Below are 19,580 nucleotides of genomic sequence, written 5' to 3'. Positions count from 1 at the left end.
TCACTGCAGTAACAGTGGTCCATATTAAAAAAGAAAAACAGGGCCCTCCCTGGTGCTGCAAAGGGTAAAGACGCAACCTATGAAGGTATCAGCAGCCACTATAGCTCAAGTTCGTCCCTGGCCAGAGAGCTACCTACATGGCGCAGCAGACCTCTCCTGACTCGCCCATTGCTCCCCTCAGCAGTGTATTTCACCCAATCTGCCTGTTCTGCTCCCCACTCTGTCTTTGGTGAATCCTCTCACCACACCCCATACCTCCGGACTGTTCCCCAGTTCTTGTATGCATAAATAAATAGATCTTAAAAATAAAAACAATATATACAGCAAATATTGATGAAGATAAGGAAAAAATAAACCCCTGTGCACTGTTGGTAAAGATACAGGCTAGTCCATGCTATGGGAAAATATTGCAGATTCCTCAAATATGAAATACAGATCTACTATATGACTCAGCAATTCTATGCCTAGGTATCTACACAGGGACTCCAAAATCTCTAATTTGAAGAAATATATGCAACCTATGTTAATTGAAGTCTAATTTACAGTAGCCAAGGTATGGAAACAACAGAACAGTGCTTTAAAATTACCTATATACACAAAGTGCTATGATGTTGAGTGTAGGATGATTGTATACATCAGATGGGGGTGTGAGCTTGTCCCCCTGAATCATATACAGTGTGCAAATCACTGTTACCTCAATAAGAAAAAAAATATTAAAAACAGAAATTAAAGTAATTCCATTTCTGTGTATATATTAAAAAATACAAAATCATTACATCAAATAAATACATATACCACTGTTTATTGAAGTATTAGCAACAATAGCCAAAGCTAGAAACAACCTAAGTATCCTGGGAAAGATAATCAGTTACAGAAGATGTGGCTCATATACACAGTGGAATACTACTCAAGTGTCCCATGGCTGAAATCAGCCATTTGCAATAGCATGGATGGCCCTGGGGTATTATGCTCAATGACACACTTATACAAAGACTAATAAGTAGGATTTCACTCACTTGTGCTATATAGAGATGCCAAACAAAGAGATGAGCCAAATAATACAAAAATAAACTTTTGGTCTCATTAGTAGCTACCAGTGAGTAGAAACAGAGTTTATCAGATAAACATGTCAATTTTATGGGAAAGGAAGAGCAAGAGCTTTAGTAGTGAATTTAATGCAATATAAACACAAATTTATTTTTAATTGCACATACCTGAAACTAACATAATGTTGAAAAGCAAAATTATTTTCGTAAAGAAAAGGAGTCATGTATTTAAAAAATGTACAAAACATTTAAACCATATATATATATATATATATATATATATATATCTCATATAGAGAAAATTTGACAGATTTAAACAAATGCAAAGTGCATCATGGTCATGGATTGGAAGACATGATCTTTAATTTTTCTGTCTTATGTATGGATTGAATGTAATTCCTATCAAAATCTCAGCTGGAATGTTTGGAAATTGGAAAACTGATTTTAAAGTTTGTCTGAATACAGAAAGAACACAGTGAAGCCTAGAATATCTGTAAGAAAATAGTTGGAAAACATAGAGCCCATAATATAATAAGGTACTGTGAGACTACAGCATTTTAGAGTTTGGTATTATGCACATGAACACACATCAATTGAACAGATTAGCATCTCCCATACCTGTACCATCATTTCACAACTCAGGTGACATTCATTAGCAAAAAGTGAATTGCACTGAAATTCCTTGGGGAAACTACTTCTCACCTAAAGATATGGAATCTCCTGGATAGCACTTTGAATATAACAAACCACAATATCTACCCTATGCAAAAAGAATCTTAATATTAATTAGTGAAAGCAAATGAGAAAGGGTAAAGCCTTTACTGTAATTATTAATATGTTTTTATCACTTTAAACTTCAATCAGTGTTGCACTGGGGGATTTATTTACACATATTGGCCAATATTTGTTACTCAAAACTAAATATTTATAGCTACAGAAATTCTGGCAAAGAAACAGAAAAATTATTTTATAAATATTGTCTCTTGTCCATGCCTTCAAAGCATGGAAAATCATCAAATGATGTTTGCGAACTTTTATTAAGTCAATGATAGAATCTCCTTTTCTATCATTTTTATTCAGTTACTTTCTTTTTTTTTTAAGATTTATTTATGTATGCATACAAGAACTGGGGCACAGGCCAGAGGAGTGGGGAGTGAGAGGATTCACCTGAAACAGAGCCGGGAACAGAACAGGCAGCTCTACAGAAATACACTGCCAAGGGAAGCAGTGGGAGAGTCAGGAGAGGTCTGCTGTGTCATGTGTGTTGCTCCCTGGCCGGCCAGGGATTGAACTCGTGCTGCAGAGACTGAGGATAGCTTCATAGATTGCATCTTAACCCCTTGTGCCACCAGGGAGGTCCTATTCAGGTACTTTCTCATGAAGTTTTACCACTGCTTCATTTGCTCCTTTGGTGTAAATGCTCATTTTTCATTTGAAAAATTAACTTTCAGTTCACTAATTCTGTCTTTCCTTCTGTGATGTGATGATTAATGCATGCATTCATTCATAAATTCTTATCACTACACATTATATTCATATATTTACTCTTTATCCTTTTATATATTTAGTTCTGTTAGCAGAGGAGTCTATTAATAATATTTCTATTTTTCTCTTTATATCCTTTTAACATTTAATAACATGTATTTCTGCAGCACTCACAGATTATTGCTATTTAAACATGCCTCCCACATGTGTGGCAATTGAACCATTACAACTTTATAGAGGCAAAGAAATGGCATAATGAGATATTTGCAGAGTGACCTCAGCACATGGCTCAAGGAGGCCTGTGAGCTTCAGAGTCTTAAATGAGCCAATGGGTGCTGAGAGTCTGGTCATTCTATTGCATTGGAGGAGTAATGTTTATAGAGCTATTGTGTGAATATTGCTGTTACTCAGTTATGACAAAACTCTAATATGACAACTTCCCTTATGCACACTTCCTGTTAGTTTTATTTGTGCTTCACTGTATGATGTTTAGTTAACCAAATTGCTTACACTAGTGGGTTCCACATCCCGTTATCCCACAAAAGTGCATAAATCAAAAGTAAAGATGCAGCTGGGGATAGTACCGACCAAAACTGCCCAGGAAAAGTGTTTCCAGTTTTTTTGTTTGTTTGTTTGTTTTTTGTGAAAAAAGCATTTTAGATACTGCTGCCTCTGAAAAATCAGTAACTTGAGAAAAACCTTCATCTTTATGGCAGGGCTAAATTTCCCAGCTCCTATAGATGGAACATTAAATGGGGAAAATCTTAACAACGTGCTTCGTACTCTGTTTTCTTCAAGAAGACATCACATAAATGCATAAGATAGGCCCCTGTCTGTATTTTTAAAAATTTCCTTATAATTTAGATAAAATCTCTTGAGAGTTCTAAGTTCAGGCAGAATTTTCAGAACTATCTAGAGTTGTTTCAAGACTAGAGTCCTCAGTCTTAATTATTTCATAAACTCAATTTTCACTTGTCTGGACTTATATAAGCCAATAGTTTTCCCAATAAATATTCAACATCTCTCTCAACTAGACTTTACAGTTGGGCCTCAACAAAAGATTCAGGCTTGTACTTTTTGGAAAACCTTTCTTAGAGCTGCCTTCATAGCTTGATTTCGCAGGCTGTAAATCATTGGGCTGAATGTTGGGGGCACAACTGTGTACATAATAGTGAGCAAAATGTCCAGTGCACTTGAAGAGTCAGAAGGTGGCTTGAGAAACTCAAAGATGCTTGTTGAAATAAATAAAATGACCACAGCGAGGTGGGGAAGGCAAGTGGAAAAGGCCTTAGCTCTGCCCTCAGCAGATGGCATCCTCAGCACAGTAGAGAATATCTTGGTGTAGGAATGGCCAATAAAGGCGACACAAAGAAATGCGACAAAAGACAGGAAGGCACTGACTCCAATATCGCTGATAAACTCATTAGAACAAGAGATTTTTAGGAGCTGGGGGATGTCACAGAAGAACTGGTGAATAATATGGGAACCACAGAAGTGCATGGAGAAAATGGCAGCTGTGTGCATGGTTCCAGAAATGATGCCACTCATCCAGACACTCAAGACTCCTAGAACACAGGTACGGACATCCATGATGATTTCATAGTGCAGTGGAAGGCAGATGGCCACGTAGCGATCATAGGACATCATTGTAAGCATGGACAGCTCAGCCTCAGCACAGAGAGTGAAAGCAAAACACTGCATCATGCATTCCCCAAGGGAAATGTAGCCACTGTGTATGAAAGATGTATAAATGGACCTTGGCACAGTCACGGAAATGTAGCACAGATCCAGAAAGGAGAGATGTTTCAGGAAAAAATACATGGGTGACTGGAGACTATTGTCCATGGAAGTTGTGGTGATAATGAGGATATTGCCAGTTACCGCCACCATGTATAAGACTAAGAACAGAGAAGCAAGGAAGAGTTCTAATTCAGGCTTGGCAGAAAATCCCATCAGAATAAACCCACTCATAGTGAAATTAGCCATAGTCCTTCTTAATTTCCCAGTGATGGTAACTGCAAGACAGTTGGGATTCATGAAAGAAAATTGAAATTTCCTTTACATATAACCTAACTTGGACTCAATCAAGTTGGCCAAGAAGTCATTTGTAGAAATCACACTTCATCACAAATGTGAAGTTGTTCTGCATACTAAAAGCCATGTCAAGAAATTTCAATATGCTTTTATTCAGTTACAGAAACATGGGTAAACAAGGTTCTAAATTTTAATCACCCATTTCAATCAATGAAAAATGAATGTGCTAGTAAAAGTGATAAGATCTTTAAAATATATAAATACATTTTTAGCAGTATAGAATACTCAGTGTTCATTTATATTATAATTTTTAGTTCAATGTACTCTCATTAATAAGTGTTCTTATCTACTTATTGTTTCTCATTAATTGTCTACATATCACATCTCATCTATATACAATTGATTTATAATTGCAATTTGTTTTTTTATTTTATGTATAAGAGGAAAATCTCTCCATTTTTCCCATGTATTTTCTCATTTACTGCAATTATGCAACTCAAAATTAGTAGGACTTATGCAATAAATATGATATATGAATAATCAGTATCATTCACACAAAAGATCATAAAAATGCATTTGAAAAATGTTGATTTCCCAAAGGAAATGGAAAAGAACAGACCTTTCCCAGTGTATTTTTATAAGAAAATATCATCACTAATATACACATGAAAAAATAATTTTACTAAAATTCTTAATTAAATAATATATTGAATATCTATGAATTGTATTTTTGTACCCAGAATATTGGTCAAGATGAAAAGTAAAATACTCAGTATTATTAATTATGAATAAAGAAAACTAGTGTTATCATACATCTGAAGAAGAAAATGTAGACCCTAAATCATATAGTGCAGTATATCGATGCTATAACAATAAAATTAATGCTATTAAAAATATCAAATATGATGTTTATTTCACATAAATACAGCAAAAACATAAAACAGCCAAACATTATGGTGAAATTTGTACATGTTGTGTGGATAAGAACAAATTATTTAGCAAAAGCTTTGAAACAGCCTTATGTTAAACCAAGAAATTTATATCTAGGTGACATTTTTAAATAGTCACCTGAATAATTGATATTTAGAAAACTATGCTCATTTAAAATTAGTTCTCCAGCAGAAAAAAATATTGAAAATCTTAAATTATAACTGAATAAATTTTTTAGGATAACATTTTGATAGAAAAGTCTTGGAACCGATGAGTGAATCCCTGCATACATCAAGTAAAACTTATTTAAAAATTGGTCATGTGTATGTGTGTGTGTGGGGGGGAGTGGTTGTTGGGAATGGGTGTGTAAGCATGTATGTCTTTCTGTGTATTACAAAGGGACATTATAATACTGTTAAATTAAAGCAAGAAATGTTATATTTAAAAATATTGAAGAGAGACTTTAAAGATGACACCTGACAATTCTAGACATTTCAATGACATATTTGCTCATCCAGGCATTGTTTCTGAAGACTGACACTGAGCAGTGAGGTTTCTGGAGATTCCAAGAACTTCTATTTCTGTGTATCTTGGAGAAGGTGGCTTAATTTTCTTCATGCTACCCAACAAAAATGGTATATTCCATATGGATGAAAATATTTCTTGATTTACACAGAAGTACTTTCTTTGCTCTTTCCATTAATTTAAATCAACTAATGTTAATAATTTATATAGTGGCCATATAGTGAAATTAAATGCAATTTTGGTTTTCATCTTGGTTTTCATTTGGTTTGCTTGTCTTTTCTAACTCTTGAAAAAAATATTTAATTATTTTTAACATTACATACATATGAACATTAACCCAAACATTTGTGTGTTTGTGGCTGTGTAAAAAGATATTTGTCACATTATGGTTTGTAAATGTCTAACTAGCAGTTAATATGTTGTAGCCACAACCGTCTGTATACCAAAAAAAGAGGCAGTGGTATAAAGAGATTTAAAGTGTCTCTTTTGTTGGCTTGTAGGTATTGTTTCAGGATAATTTAGCCTTTCTTTATGAGCTATTACTTTAAATAAGAAGATAAGAAGATGAAGATTGTCACTTTTTTCTTCTATGAAAGTCCTCCATTCAGTGCAAATCCACAATTTTACTTCTTTCATTCAACTATTTCATTCTCTCCAGCTTATTCACTGTCTTATTTTTATGGTGGTATTCAAAATCTAACATATCACAGTGTTTGGTGAGTATTTATGTTTTTTTAATCATTAATGTTTAAACATTAGGTAGATATTATGTTTTCAAAAAAAAATAAAAGTTTTTGTTCAGTGTACTAAGTGTGATGCCCTTTATGAATTTTACCAGTTATTTTTCTTGACAGTCTTATTCCCTATATTTCTAAATATTTCCTCAAATTTTAAAAATTCCCTAAATTTCCCTATATGTCTAAAATTTTGGCCATTAAAAACTCATTTCCAGAATTTTTCTGAATTTTCTCTACTTCACAACTTTCATTGAGAATTAGATCAGCAGGCTACAATAATGCTTTAAAGGAATTTTAAATCATAATCTTTCAATCTAAAAGATTTCTTTTTCATCTTTAGACTGTGGAAATTGGAATACATAGTGACTTTATTCTCATCAATATGTTTAAATCCCTCCCATTTTTCATTTTTGTACCATATTTGAACAATTTATCTGTGATTTCTGACTTGCAAGCACCTCCTATCATTTATATGTAGCAATTATAAGACTCAATGAATAATGTAAATACAATATCAGAGTGTCATTGCATCACACATTCACACTGCATACTTCTAATATGGTTATGTAATGAAGGGCATGACTAGGGAGGTGGGAACTGCACTCTATAAAATGTTTCTGGAAAGGAAAGAGTTTACAATGTTCTCTCCCAGATCATAATTTCCAAGTAAATAATCATAGATCACACATGATATTTCATATTTTACAGGTTAAATATCAGAGGCTCATATCTCACCCACTCTAAAACCAGTAATATGAGTGCTTTTCATTTTTTAGTGTAATCTATCTTTTTAGAACCTAAGGAAACTCACCAGAGCATAATCAAGAATGTCTCTCTGCAAATGAAGGAGAAGCTGTCAGTGTGGGTAGCTGACATTGAGCTCAAAGTCTTGATCTCCTGAGTTCAGTTACATTCAGAATTATCTGAACTTGAGAGAAAATAACTTTGTTTCAACCCTTCTTTGGCCTCTGGAGGTTAGACTATGAAGTCACTTTGGCACAAGCAGGGTGTTTGGTGCTGTGGGTATTGGTATTCCTGGGCAACACCCTGGGACCAAAATTTGTAATTACATTATTTGTTCCTGCAGAGTATTTCTCTGTTGAGTTGATGTAATGATTGCACCCAGTTACCTGGAATTGCACCTTATTACAAAAACATATTGAAAGTGGATTAAAACCTTGAAGGTATGACCTAAAACATGAGGAAAGAAGCATAGATTATAAATTCATTGATATTTTCTTTAGTGAAAACTTGAGACCATAAAATTACTTGGGATTAAACAGAAGCAATAGGGCCTCCCCAGAGGCGCAGCAGGTTGAGCGCAAGCTATGAAGCTGTCCTCTGCCTCTGCAGCACTGGTTCTATTCCCAGCCCAGCCAGGGAGAAACCCACATGGTGTGGCAGATATCTCCTACCTCATCCGCCCTTCCTCTTATCTGTGTCATCGGTCCATCTGCCTGTTCTGCTCCCCGCTCTGTTTCTGGTGAATTCTCTTATCCTCCAGTGCCTCTGACCTGTACCCCAGTTCTTGTATAAATAAATAAAATATTAAAAAAAAATTAAACAGAAGCAATAGGTTTACTGCCATCAGCTTAGTGATGACTCTGGGGATTGGACTCCAACATCAAGGGGAACAAACACAAAATCAACAAAGGGGACTGCATCAAACTAAAGACCTTCTGCACAGTGATGGAAACCATCATTAGAAGTAAAAGATGACCTACTAATAGGAGAATATATTTACAAACTGTATATCAGATAGGGGATTAATATCTAAAAAATATAATCAACTCATACAATTTAAAATGAAAAAAAAAAAAAAACAAACAACCCAATTAAAAATGGCCAGAAAATCTGAATAGGCGCTCACTGTAGGTAACAGATAGCCAACTGTCTCATGAAAAGATGTTCAATTATTTTACTGTAGGATTTGTACATCAAAGCCACAATCACATCTCATCTCAAGATTGTGAGAGGCCATTATCCAGAAGACAAGAAGGCACAGGTGCTGGAGAAGAGGAGGAGAGAAGGGAATCGTCATACACTGGTATATTAATGCAACTACGTTGTAGAACAAGATGCAGATTTCTCAAAAATTTAAAAATAGATCTACTATATGATCCAGAAATTCCACTCTTGGTCCTCATTAAAAGAATGTGAAACCAGTATTTTAAAATAGAGATTCTATTTACACTAACAAAGAGGTAGAGACAACATAAGTGCCTATCAAAATCAGCAGGCAACTGTAAAACAGACACATTCTGTAGAGAAGGGGTGGGGAAGGGATCAAAAGGAGGGAGGGAACAGCATAAGGGACTATGGTGTTGGTGCACAGGTGAAATGGTGGTGGAAATTCTATAAGGACTACACCTGAGAAAGGAAAACAAACATTGTAAAAAAATAAATAAATAAGCAATGATGTAAAATATATATAAACAATAAAAGCAAAGACAGAGTTAGCCAAAAGGGAAAAAAATGACAACAAAGAATGATGACTAAAGATGTGGCACAGGTTTACTATGATGTTTACTACAGGTTTAAAATGGCTGAAAATCTGCTATTTGTCACAACCTTGATGAGCCTATGATTATTATGTTTAGTGAAATGAGTCAAAGAAGAACATATGATTTTGCTCATGTGCTGTATAGTTAGAAAACAAAGAGATGAACTAACAACAACAACAACAACAAAAAGAAACTTTTGGAGCAACTAGTGCTTTCCAAAGGGAAGGGAGAATAGGAGGGGGTGACGCAGGTAAAATATGTCAATTATATGGAGCTTTAGTGTTGAACTTGATGTAATATATACACAAGTTGATTTTTAATCATGCACACTTGAAATAATGATATTATAATGACATGTGGTATCCATTTAGAGAATGGATTTGAGGGCCTCCCTGGTGGCACAAGGGGTTAAGTTGCAGATCTATGAAGCTATCTGCAGCCATGGCAGAACTAGTTTGATCCCTTGCCAGCCAGGGACCTGACCCCCATGGCGCAGCAATCCTCTCCTGTTTCACCTACTGCTCCCTTCAGGGGTATATTTCAATCAATCTGCCTGTTCTGCTCCCCACTCTGTCTCTGATAAATCCTCTCACCCCCCACACCTCTGGCCTGTACCCCACTTCTTGTATGCATAAATAAACACTTAAGTCATTTTAAAAAGAAATGGATTTGATTTAAAAAAAAAGATTCAAAAACCATTATAATAAAAAACTGTATATAAAGGGGAAAAGTATTCTTAAAGACATAAGTAAATGCAAAAAATATTCTGGTCATGGATTAGAAGACATTATTTCTTTTCCTGCTTAATATATAAATTTAATATTTTGCCATTGGGGATTCTAAAGCTTGTAAGGCTGTTGACAGACTCTAGAGAAGCATAACAATCTGGAAGAAAAGAGCTGAAAAACTTAGAGTCCTTAATATAGTAAGTACTGTGAAACTACTTCTTAACAGAGTTTGATATTATAAGCATGAACCTATATACCAATAGAACAGACTAGAAACTCACACACTTATACCATCATTTAACAAAGCACAGGTGAAATTCATCAGAAAACAATATTTCTCAATTAATGGCACTGAAATTCTGAGGACATGATTTCTCATTGAAAGACACAGAATCCACCAGATATCATTTGAATAAAAGAAACCAAAATTTCTACCTCACAACTTTTGCAAAACTAATTTTACAATGGACTGTTGAAATAAAGAATAAAACGGTAAAATTTTAGCAAAAATTATAAATGTTTTGTCTTTGTTATATTATATTTTCAATAAGATACCATGCTTTTGAATTCATTTTACATATATCAGCAAATATTTGTTTTGCAAGATAAAAAATTAATATTTTAAAATGTGCCATTCTCACTTCTGTAAGATGGTATCTCATTGTAGTTTTTATTTGTATTTCCCTGATTACAAGTGTTGCTGAACATTTTTTAATATGCTTGTTGGCCATTTGCACTTCCTCTTTAGAGAAGTTCTTTTTCAGTTTTTCTGCCAATTTTTTGACTGGATTATTTACTTTGTTTTTGTTGAGTCTCTTTAGCTCTTTGTAGATTTTTGTGATGAGTCCTTTATTATTAGTGTTGTGTGAAAAAAAAAAAAGTAGCTACAACAAATGTTGGCTAGGATGTGGAAAAAAGGAACATTCCCACACTGCTGGTGTGAGTGCAAAATGGTCCAACTGCTATGGAAAGCTGTGTGGAGATTCCTTAACCTACTGAAGACAGAGCTTCCATATGATCCAGCAATTCTACTCCTAGGTATTTGCCCAAAGAACACAGAAACATTAATTCCAAAGAGCACCTGCACCCTTAGGTTTATAGCAGCACTGTTTACAATAGCTAAGCTTTGGAAACAACCCAAATGCCCAAAAATAGATGACTGGATCAAGAAGTTGTGGTCCACATGCACAATGAACATTACTCAGCAATCAAAAAAGATAAACTCATGCAATTTGCAACAACATGGATGGAACTGGAAGGGATCATGCTCAGCAAAATAAGCCAGAAAGAAATAGCCAGAAACAAAAAGAAAATAAAAATAAGCCAGAAAGAAAAAGAAAAATAGTGGATGCTCTCATTAATAGCAGGAATTTAGAAAACCTAAATAAAGGACCAGGAAAAAGACTAATTATAATAAAGTAAAAATCAAAATAAACAAGCAACTATAAAGCAGAGACATACTATGGGATGGGGAGGTAGGAAGGATTATGGTCAAAATAAGGGGGTGGGATTGTAAGGGGACTGTCACCAATATGAAAATGCATACATTGTGCAAAAATGAAAAATGATGTAAAAATATATAAAATTACAATAAATAAATAAAAATACAGAATCCATCATATACCATTTGAATAAAAGGAATCAAAACTACATCACAGTTTGCAAAATTAATTATACAATGGATTGTTGAAATAAAGAATAAAGAAGTAAAATTTTAATGATAATTATTGTTTGGTATGTTATTTCAAATGTTCAGTAAGATACCATGCTTTTGAATTCATTTTACATAAATCAAAAATTTTGTTTCTCAAGACAAAATTTTTAAATTTCTATTAATTTTGGAAAAAATAGAAAAATCTTTTTCAATATTGTCTGCTATCTTTACCTTTAAAGTATGGAAACATAGATGAAATGGTGTTTGGGAACTTTTATAAGCCTGATAGACTCTCCTTTTCTATCATTTATGATTCAATCTCTTTTTCATGCTGTTTTCACCCACTGTTTCGTGAGTTTATTTGGCAGAATTTCATATTATCACATTTAAAATGTGTCTTTCAGTTCATTAATTATGTCTTTATTTGAGATATGAGATGATTATACATCCATTGATTTCGAAGTTCTGATCACTGCTCACTATACATCCATAAGTTTATTTACCTATCTTTAAACATCACTATTCCTTTTGTTAGTACACAATAAAGCCATTATTTTGCCAATATTTCCATAAGTGATTTTAACATTTGAGAATATGTATTTCTGAGCAACTTAAAGATTATTGTGTGATTTAAAATTTCTCTCACTTGAGTGTCAAGTAATCCATGTATCTTCAGAGACAACGAAGTGGTATAGAGAGAGTTGCAGAGTGACCCCTGTGTATTGCTCCCGGAGGCCCTACAGTAGATAGAGCCTTAGTGGGGTGCTACCTGGTCAATAGGTGCTGAGAGTCAGGTAGTTCTACTGAGTTCACAGGCACCATATGATATCCCAACTCCTTAGGGGAATAGTGAAAATGAGAAAGAACCTCATGTTACCGTTTGCCATCATCCTGACAGAAATCATCAGGGAAGAGACTACACTGGCTTCTTTAAAATTATGGAACTTTTTCTCACACCGAATTTTGTGTGGCGACATATTAATTTACACTGTTTACGAAAGTAATTTTCATAGTGCTACTGAATGACTGATATGACAGTCAATGTGCTAGTTTCTCAATTTACCGGTAAATTTCTGGTTGCCTGTTTGGCTCACCACAATTTGGGTATCAGTTTGCCCCCCCCCCGCCTCTATTCCTAACTAAAGGACACAGTCATGAGTGAAAATTTAACTGGTCTGGACCTAAATATATTATGTCCAGGAAAAATGTACTTTGAGATAAAACAGCATTTGGAAACTGCTTTCTCTGGGCAAATTAGTAACTTCAAAATAGAAGATATCAAGGTTTATGGAAGAGCTAACTCTCCCAATTCTGGGTAGATGACACTCTCATCTTTTTTTTTAATCAATGCACAGACAACAACAACTAGACATTTCCCCAGATCCTTGCCTTATTCCCCTGGAAATTAGAGAATATCTTCATCCAAGAGCACAAAGCTTGGGCAGCTTTTCCGAATTATCTGTAGGTTGTTCCCAGGCTTGAGTCCACAGCCATGATTCTTTCATAAACTCATTTAATTTTCACTCACTTCAATTTATTTAACCCAGCAGTTTTCCAACATATTGTGAACTTGTCTCCCAACTAAGAATTAACAATGGGCCACAACAAAAGAGTCAGTCTTTTCTTCTTTGGAAAACCTTTCTCAGAGCTGACTTTATGGCTTGATTTTGCAGGCTGTAGATCATGGGGTTGAGTGTTGGGGACACAACTTTGTACATAATAGTTAGCAAAATGTCCAGTGCACTTGGAGAGTCAGAAGGTGGCTTGAGAAACTCAAAGAAGCTTGTTGAAATAAAAAAAAAGTACCACAGCGAGGTGGAGAAGGCAAGTGGAAAAGGCCCTAGCTCTGCCCTCAGCAGATGGCATCCTCAGCACAGTAGAGAATATCTGTGTGTAGGACACTCCAGTAAAGATGACACAAAGAAAGGCCATAGCAGCTAGTAAGACACTGACCCCAACCTCACTGATGTTCTCATTAGAACAAGAGAGTTTCAGGAGTTGGGGGATGTCACAGGAGAACTGGTGAATGGTATGGGAACCACAGAAATGCACGGAGAAAATGCCAGCTGTGTACATGGCTCCAGAGATGACCCCACTGATCCAGATGCCTGTCACTCCATGAACACATGTGCTGGCATCCATGATGATTTCATAGTGCAGTGGAAGGCAGATGGCCACGTAGTAGTCATAAGATATCATCATGAGCATGGATATCTCAGCAGCTGCAAAGAGAGTGAAAGCAAAACACTGTACTATGCATTTCCCTAGGGAAATGTAGCCTCTGTGCATGAAACAGTTGTGAATGGACCTTGGCAAAGTCACAGAAATATAGCACAGATCCAGGAAGGAGAGATGTTTCAGGAAGAAATACATGGGTGACTGGAGACTATTGTCTATGGAAGTTGCTGTGATAATGAGGATATTTCCAGTTACCACCACCATGTATAAGACTAAGAACAGAGAAGTATGGATGAGTTCTAGCTCAGTTGTGGCAGAAAATCCCAACAGTAGAAGCCCACTCATAGTGAAATTCCCCATATTCCTTCATATAGCCATCACACATCATTTCTGTGTTATGTTGTCTATAAGACAAAATGGAACTATTCACAAATTATTATTATATAACCTTTCAGTGAAGGAAAGGATGAAGTTATTTGAAGAAATCATTATAAATATGAAAGTATTTGTCAATACTAACAATCATGTGGAGCACTTTATTTTACTTGACTCAGTCATGAAAACATAGGTTAGGGAGATGATTTTGTGATTATTGAGCATTTCAGTGAAAAAAAGCCCAAACATATATAATAAAATTAATAATATATATTTGAACATTTATTTATTTATTTGTTTTTTGTTTGTTTGTTTGTTTATTTATTTATCATAGAAGAACTGGGTGTAGGCCAGAGGTGTGGTGGTGAGAGTATCGCCAGAGACAGAATGGGGAACAGAACAGGTGGATCTACTGAAATACACTGCAGAGGGAAGCAGTAGATGAGACAGGAGAGGTCTGTTGTGCCATGTGGGTCAGCTCCCTCGTCAGGGATCCAACTCAGGCCATTTTGGTGATAGTGCTGAGACTTAACGCATAGAATACCATGAATGCCCTAAAATACATTGTTAAATGCATAATATTGTTACCATGCTGTATGGCATTAATTTTTATTTATATTTAAAAGTTTTATATACTTAATACATTCACATTTATGAAGTTTCTTATCTACCTTTTCCTTTTTATTAATCATTCTATCTCTTTTTATACTATTGCAACCACAATGGATTTGTGGTTGCAATTTTATATATATATTTTTTTTTATGTGAGAGGATACATGCCTCATGTTTTTTCATCTGACTAAATATTTTCTCAATAAATAATATTATGAAAATCAAGCTAATAATACCTATGCAATAATCATATATAAAATAACCATTATCATTAGCATAAAATATCATAAAAATGTTTACTGTAAAATGTTAATTTCCCTCTGAAAATGGAAAAGAACAGACTTGCCCAAGTGTATTTTTATAAAAATAAATAGAAACATATATATATGAAATATAACCAATATACATATAATTTACACTCATTCTGAGTACAAAAACAAAACAACTATGCAAACAATTTTTGTACTCATAAAATTAGTAAACATTTAAATTAAAATAGTTCTATTAATTATAGAGAAACTGATCTATTGGTATATACATCTGAGGAGGTCTGAGTCAAAGCCCAAATCACATATCGTTTTGTAAATCAACATTACTTAAATGAAACTAATAAAATTAAAAATAAACAAATATGATATCTGCTTAATAAAAATCAAGATATAAAGTTAAAACACATATGTAGTAAAATCAAATTTGTGCACACATCCGGAAAAGAGAAAATTATTAGCAGAAGACTTGAAACAATCTACCACCTAAAGAATGTAATTTTTAGCTAGAGACCATTTTAATTATATTCTTTGGTAATTAGTTAAGGAAACTAGGTTCATTTAAAATTAGCACAGTAACAAAAATATCGACAAATTCTAAAATTGAACTTGAGTTGTTATGTTCATAATAATATTCTAGTGGTCTTGAAAATTATAATGATGACATATTTTTCTGAAATACAATCTGATCACTATGTGGATGACATAGAAGGAAGACACACACACTGTATGTTATCAATATGTGTAAATACTCAATGTTGGAGTAAGCAGAGAATAGAGAATACAAGGAAATACAATACATAACAACAGTAATAATTTCTGCATGGTGAGGGAATGATTATCCTTATTACTGGTTTTGTTAGGGGAAAAGGATGTCCTAAAGCTAATTCCATACAGGCTTTGTAGACTCCACCCCCAACTCCAGACCAAAGCCAAAAGACACTGGGAACTCCAAATCCCATCACCATGGAAGGGAAGGTGGCTGGGACCTGAGGGTGGGGTTAAGCAGCCAGGTGTAGTATAAAGCCAGACACTTGGGCTTTGGAGGGTTCCCCCATTTTGGCTCCCCGCCAGCTCACAGCGTTTTGCCAGCTCTGAGAGTGCCTTTGGGTTTCCAGGTCAGCAGATCAGGTAGGACGCATTAAAGACTTTATTTCCCTATTTTCTCCCTGAGTTGTACATTTCCTTAATTCCCTTTCCCTTGTAAATAAACCTTTTTATTAACCTTTTGTGTGTGCCTGTAGTGGAGTATTAATAAGTCCCTTTTAAGCTCGTGGGTGAGGACCCACAGCCAGGCAACCCATTTTATTTTTTATCGGGGTTGCCCTATAACAGTTTGATTTGTTAGCCTGACCTGAAACACATAAGAAAATGATCCTGCATTTTATTTTTTCAGCCTAACCTCCATGGATGCACCAGAATAATTTACTTGGAAGCTGAGGGTGATTGATGTTTATAAATCCTGTTGGGTTTTATGTAATTTAATTGGAAAATTGTCTGGATTGATAGAAAAGACTTGACTAATGAGGGAGTTGCTTGCACACACAAGGAAACTTATTGGAAAATTGTTTCAGCCTTATTGTCTGTGTTTGGATGTGATTGTGTATATGTGTGGGTATCTTCTGGAGTGTTATCATTAAATGAAATGATTATTTTATATTTAGACCACATTGAGGAGACACTTTTAAGGTGACATCTGACATTTCTAAAGATTATGGTGACACACTCAACATGGCAGATGAGGTGTCTGGAACCCCCAGAAACTTCCATATCTGTGTATAGGAGAAATTTTTATTTTCTGTTAAGGAAACCAAGAAAAAGAGACTCAGTTCCATATATGTGGAAATATTGCTTACTTACCCGAAAGTATTTTGGTTGGTCTTCCATCAATTTAAATCTGCAATTACATTAATAAGCACAGGAGCCAAATAGAGGGATCAAATGCAGTATTTGTTTGCATCTTTAAAACTATATAACTTTTCTTCCTTTTGAAGAAAAAAATGTGCATATTAACTCAATTATGTATATGAGTATGTGTGAATGCAAAAACAATTATGTCACATTTGGGTTATAGATAACTTTCTAAGCTTACTGAATATGCTGCTGCACAACTGTCTGTGGTACCAAGTACAAAAACAGTATATGACGATGGGACATGAATGTAACTTGCTGGTTCTTACAAACAAACTCAATATTTTTTGTCTATTTTTATGAGTATCTATTTATGAACATAATGATGGTAACATTGTTTTCTTCAATTAAATCACTTCTTTCATTGTTGATCAGAACATTAAGTTGGTTTTACACTTTTAATTTACTATTTTATTCTCTCCAATTTATTCACTCTGCTATAACAAAGGGGGAATTAAAAAATTCAAAACTTTTACCACAGTTTTAGGTCATATTGATGTTCTTAAACAATGTTTACTGTTCACATAGACATAATGTTTATAAAATATAAGTCTTTTCTAAATGTATTAAGATACATTTAATTATTTTTACCAGTTATTTTCATTCTCAGGAACTTTCTTTGTATTCTGAAAATAATGACCATTCACAAGTCCACTCCAGAGTTTTCTTTAATTCAGAGTTTTCCCAGGCCTCTCTGGTGGCACAGCGGTTGAACGCTGGCTGCAAAGCTGCCCGCAGCCTCTACAGCGCTAGTTCGATCCCCAGCTGCCGGGCAAGGGTCCCACATAGCACGACAGACCCCTCCTGCCATGCCCGCTGCTCTCCTCAGCAGTGTATTTCATCAGTCTGCCTGTTCTGTTCCCTGTTCTGGCTCTGGTGAATTCTCTCACCCTACCATGCTTCTGACTATACCCAGTGCTTGTATAAATAAATAAATTAATCTTAAAAAAAAATCAGAGTTTTCCCTATGAATGAAAATGAATAATAAAGTTGGAATTACAAGCATGCATTTTCTATGTTTTTTTTTTTTTTTGTTTGTTGTTGTTGATCCTTATTTCATGATGCTGGAAAATGTAATTATTTTGCTTTCAATAAAATATTTGATCCATTCTAAATTTATAAAATTTTCTATTGTACTTAACAATTTACCAATGATTTCTGATGTGGAAAATATCTCAAATGTCTTTTAAGCCATTATATTATGATGGTTATTAAAGAAAAACATTTCCAGGAGGTAGGAATCGCAGTCCATAAAATGATTCTGGAAAGGAAAGACTTTACCATGTCCTCTTCCAGATTCCTAATTTCCATTAAAATAATCATACCGAGTATTTCATGTTTCACAATTAAATGGCAGTAGCTTGTTATCTCACCTATTCAAATTAAGTAGTTTATGGGCTTTCCGTTAGTCTGTGTAATCTATCTTTTTATAAAACTTAAAGAAACTCACCAGAGCATATTCAAGAATATCTTTCCTCAACAGTAGGAGAAGCTGTCAGTGTGAGCAGCTGACACTTCACTCAAAGTCCTGCAATTCAGTCATATTCAGAACATTCTGAACTGAGGAGAAACATAAGTCCATTTCAATCTTCTTTGGTCTCTAAAGGTTAGGCTATGAAATCTTTCGGCATAAGAATAATTAGTAAATGCAGCAGGTGTTTGATGTTCTTTGTAAATACCCTGGGGTCAAAACTTGGAATAATATCTATTGTTCCTGTGGATCTGCTAATCTTTAGTGGCCTATTTGGCCACCATTTTGTTACCTACAGCTCCTTATTCCTATTAGGACAGGATTGCCCAGTCAATTAGTTATTAGGAGCCCAACTTTGCAAGGTGCCTTTCAAATCAATCAAGTGCAGAAAGCTTGATCACTCTGGGAAGGCTATGCATCATAAGTTATTCCCTGGAACCCCAGGGGAGGGGATTGGGGAGGACTGATATATGACAAGGGACCCCAGAAGCTGAACAGTGGAATAGCTTGTTGATGAGATTGAAACCCTGGCTGGGGATCTAGGGCTTTATCTCAATTACAATGCCGAGTCATCAAGCAGATGAGATGTGCCTGGAGGGCAGACTCACAATCCTTGATACCGTAGATAACAGTACATTTCTAGTTTCATCCTTCCCCTTTTCCTTTCTTCCTCCTTTCCCTTACAACTGACACTGTATGATTATTTTATCAATAAAAAGGCCAGGATCTTGTTCTTCAGCAGCATTCTACATGGTGCTGCTTACTCTAGACTCCTGTTTCTCTATCAGTGTGGTGTTGCTGACACAACAGTTCCTGCAAAGTTTCTTTTTTCTGCTGAGCTGTCTTGATGGTCATACCTAGTAACATGGAATTTCAACTTATTTGTGTTTATTGGGCAAAATTATTGAAAAATATCATGACATAAGTTGAGAGATGAATACCCCAAAATCTTAATTAAGTACTATTCATTGTTTCAGCAATTCATTAGTTTAATTTTTTAAATATTTATTTATTTATTTATACAAGCACTGGATATAGTCAGAAGCACAGGAGGGTGAGAGAATTCACCAGAGCCAGAGCGGGGACTAAAAAAGGCAGGCTGACGAAGTACACCGCTGAGGGAA

General features: G+C 34.9%; 1 protein-coding gene across 1 annotated transcript; it reads right to left on the bottom strand.

Moving 5' to 3' along the window:
* Positions 1-3,593: 3,593 nt before the first annotated feature.
* On the bottom strand, positions 3,594-4,502 carry LOC119251026 (olfactory receptor 14J1-like). Its single transcript, XM_037518536.1, has one exon. It carries the CDS (start codon positions 4,500-4,502, stop codon positions 3,594-3,596), a length of 909 nt encoding a protein of 302 aa, XP_037374433.1.
* Positions 4,503-19,580: the final 15,078 nt, after the last annotated feature.

Source organism: Talpa occidentalis, unplaced genomic scaffold (genome assembly GCF_014898055.3).
Source record: "Talpa occidentalis isolate TD23 unplaced genomic scaffold, MPIMG_talOcc4v2.1 talOcc4.2, whole genome shotgun sequence".
In the NCBI taxonomy this organism is placed as follows: Eukaryota; Metazoa; Chordata; class Mammalia; order Eulipotyphla; family Talpidae; genus Talpa; species Talpa occidentalis.
This window is presented reverse-complemented; position numbering and strand designations above follow the sequence as displayed.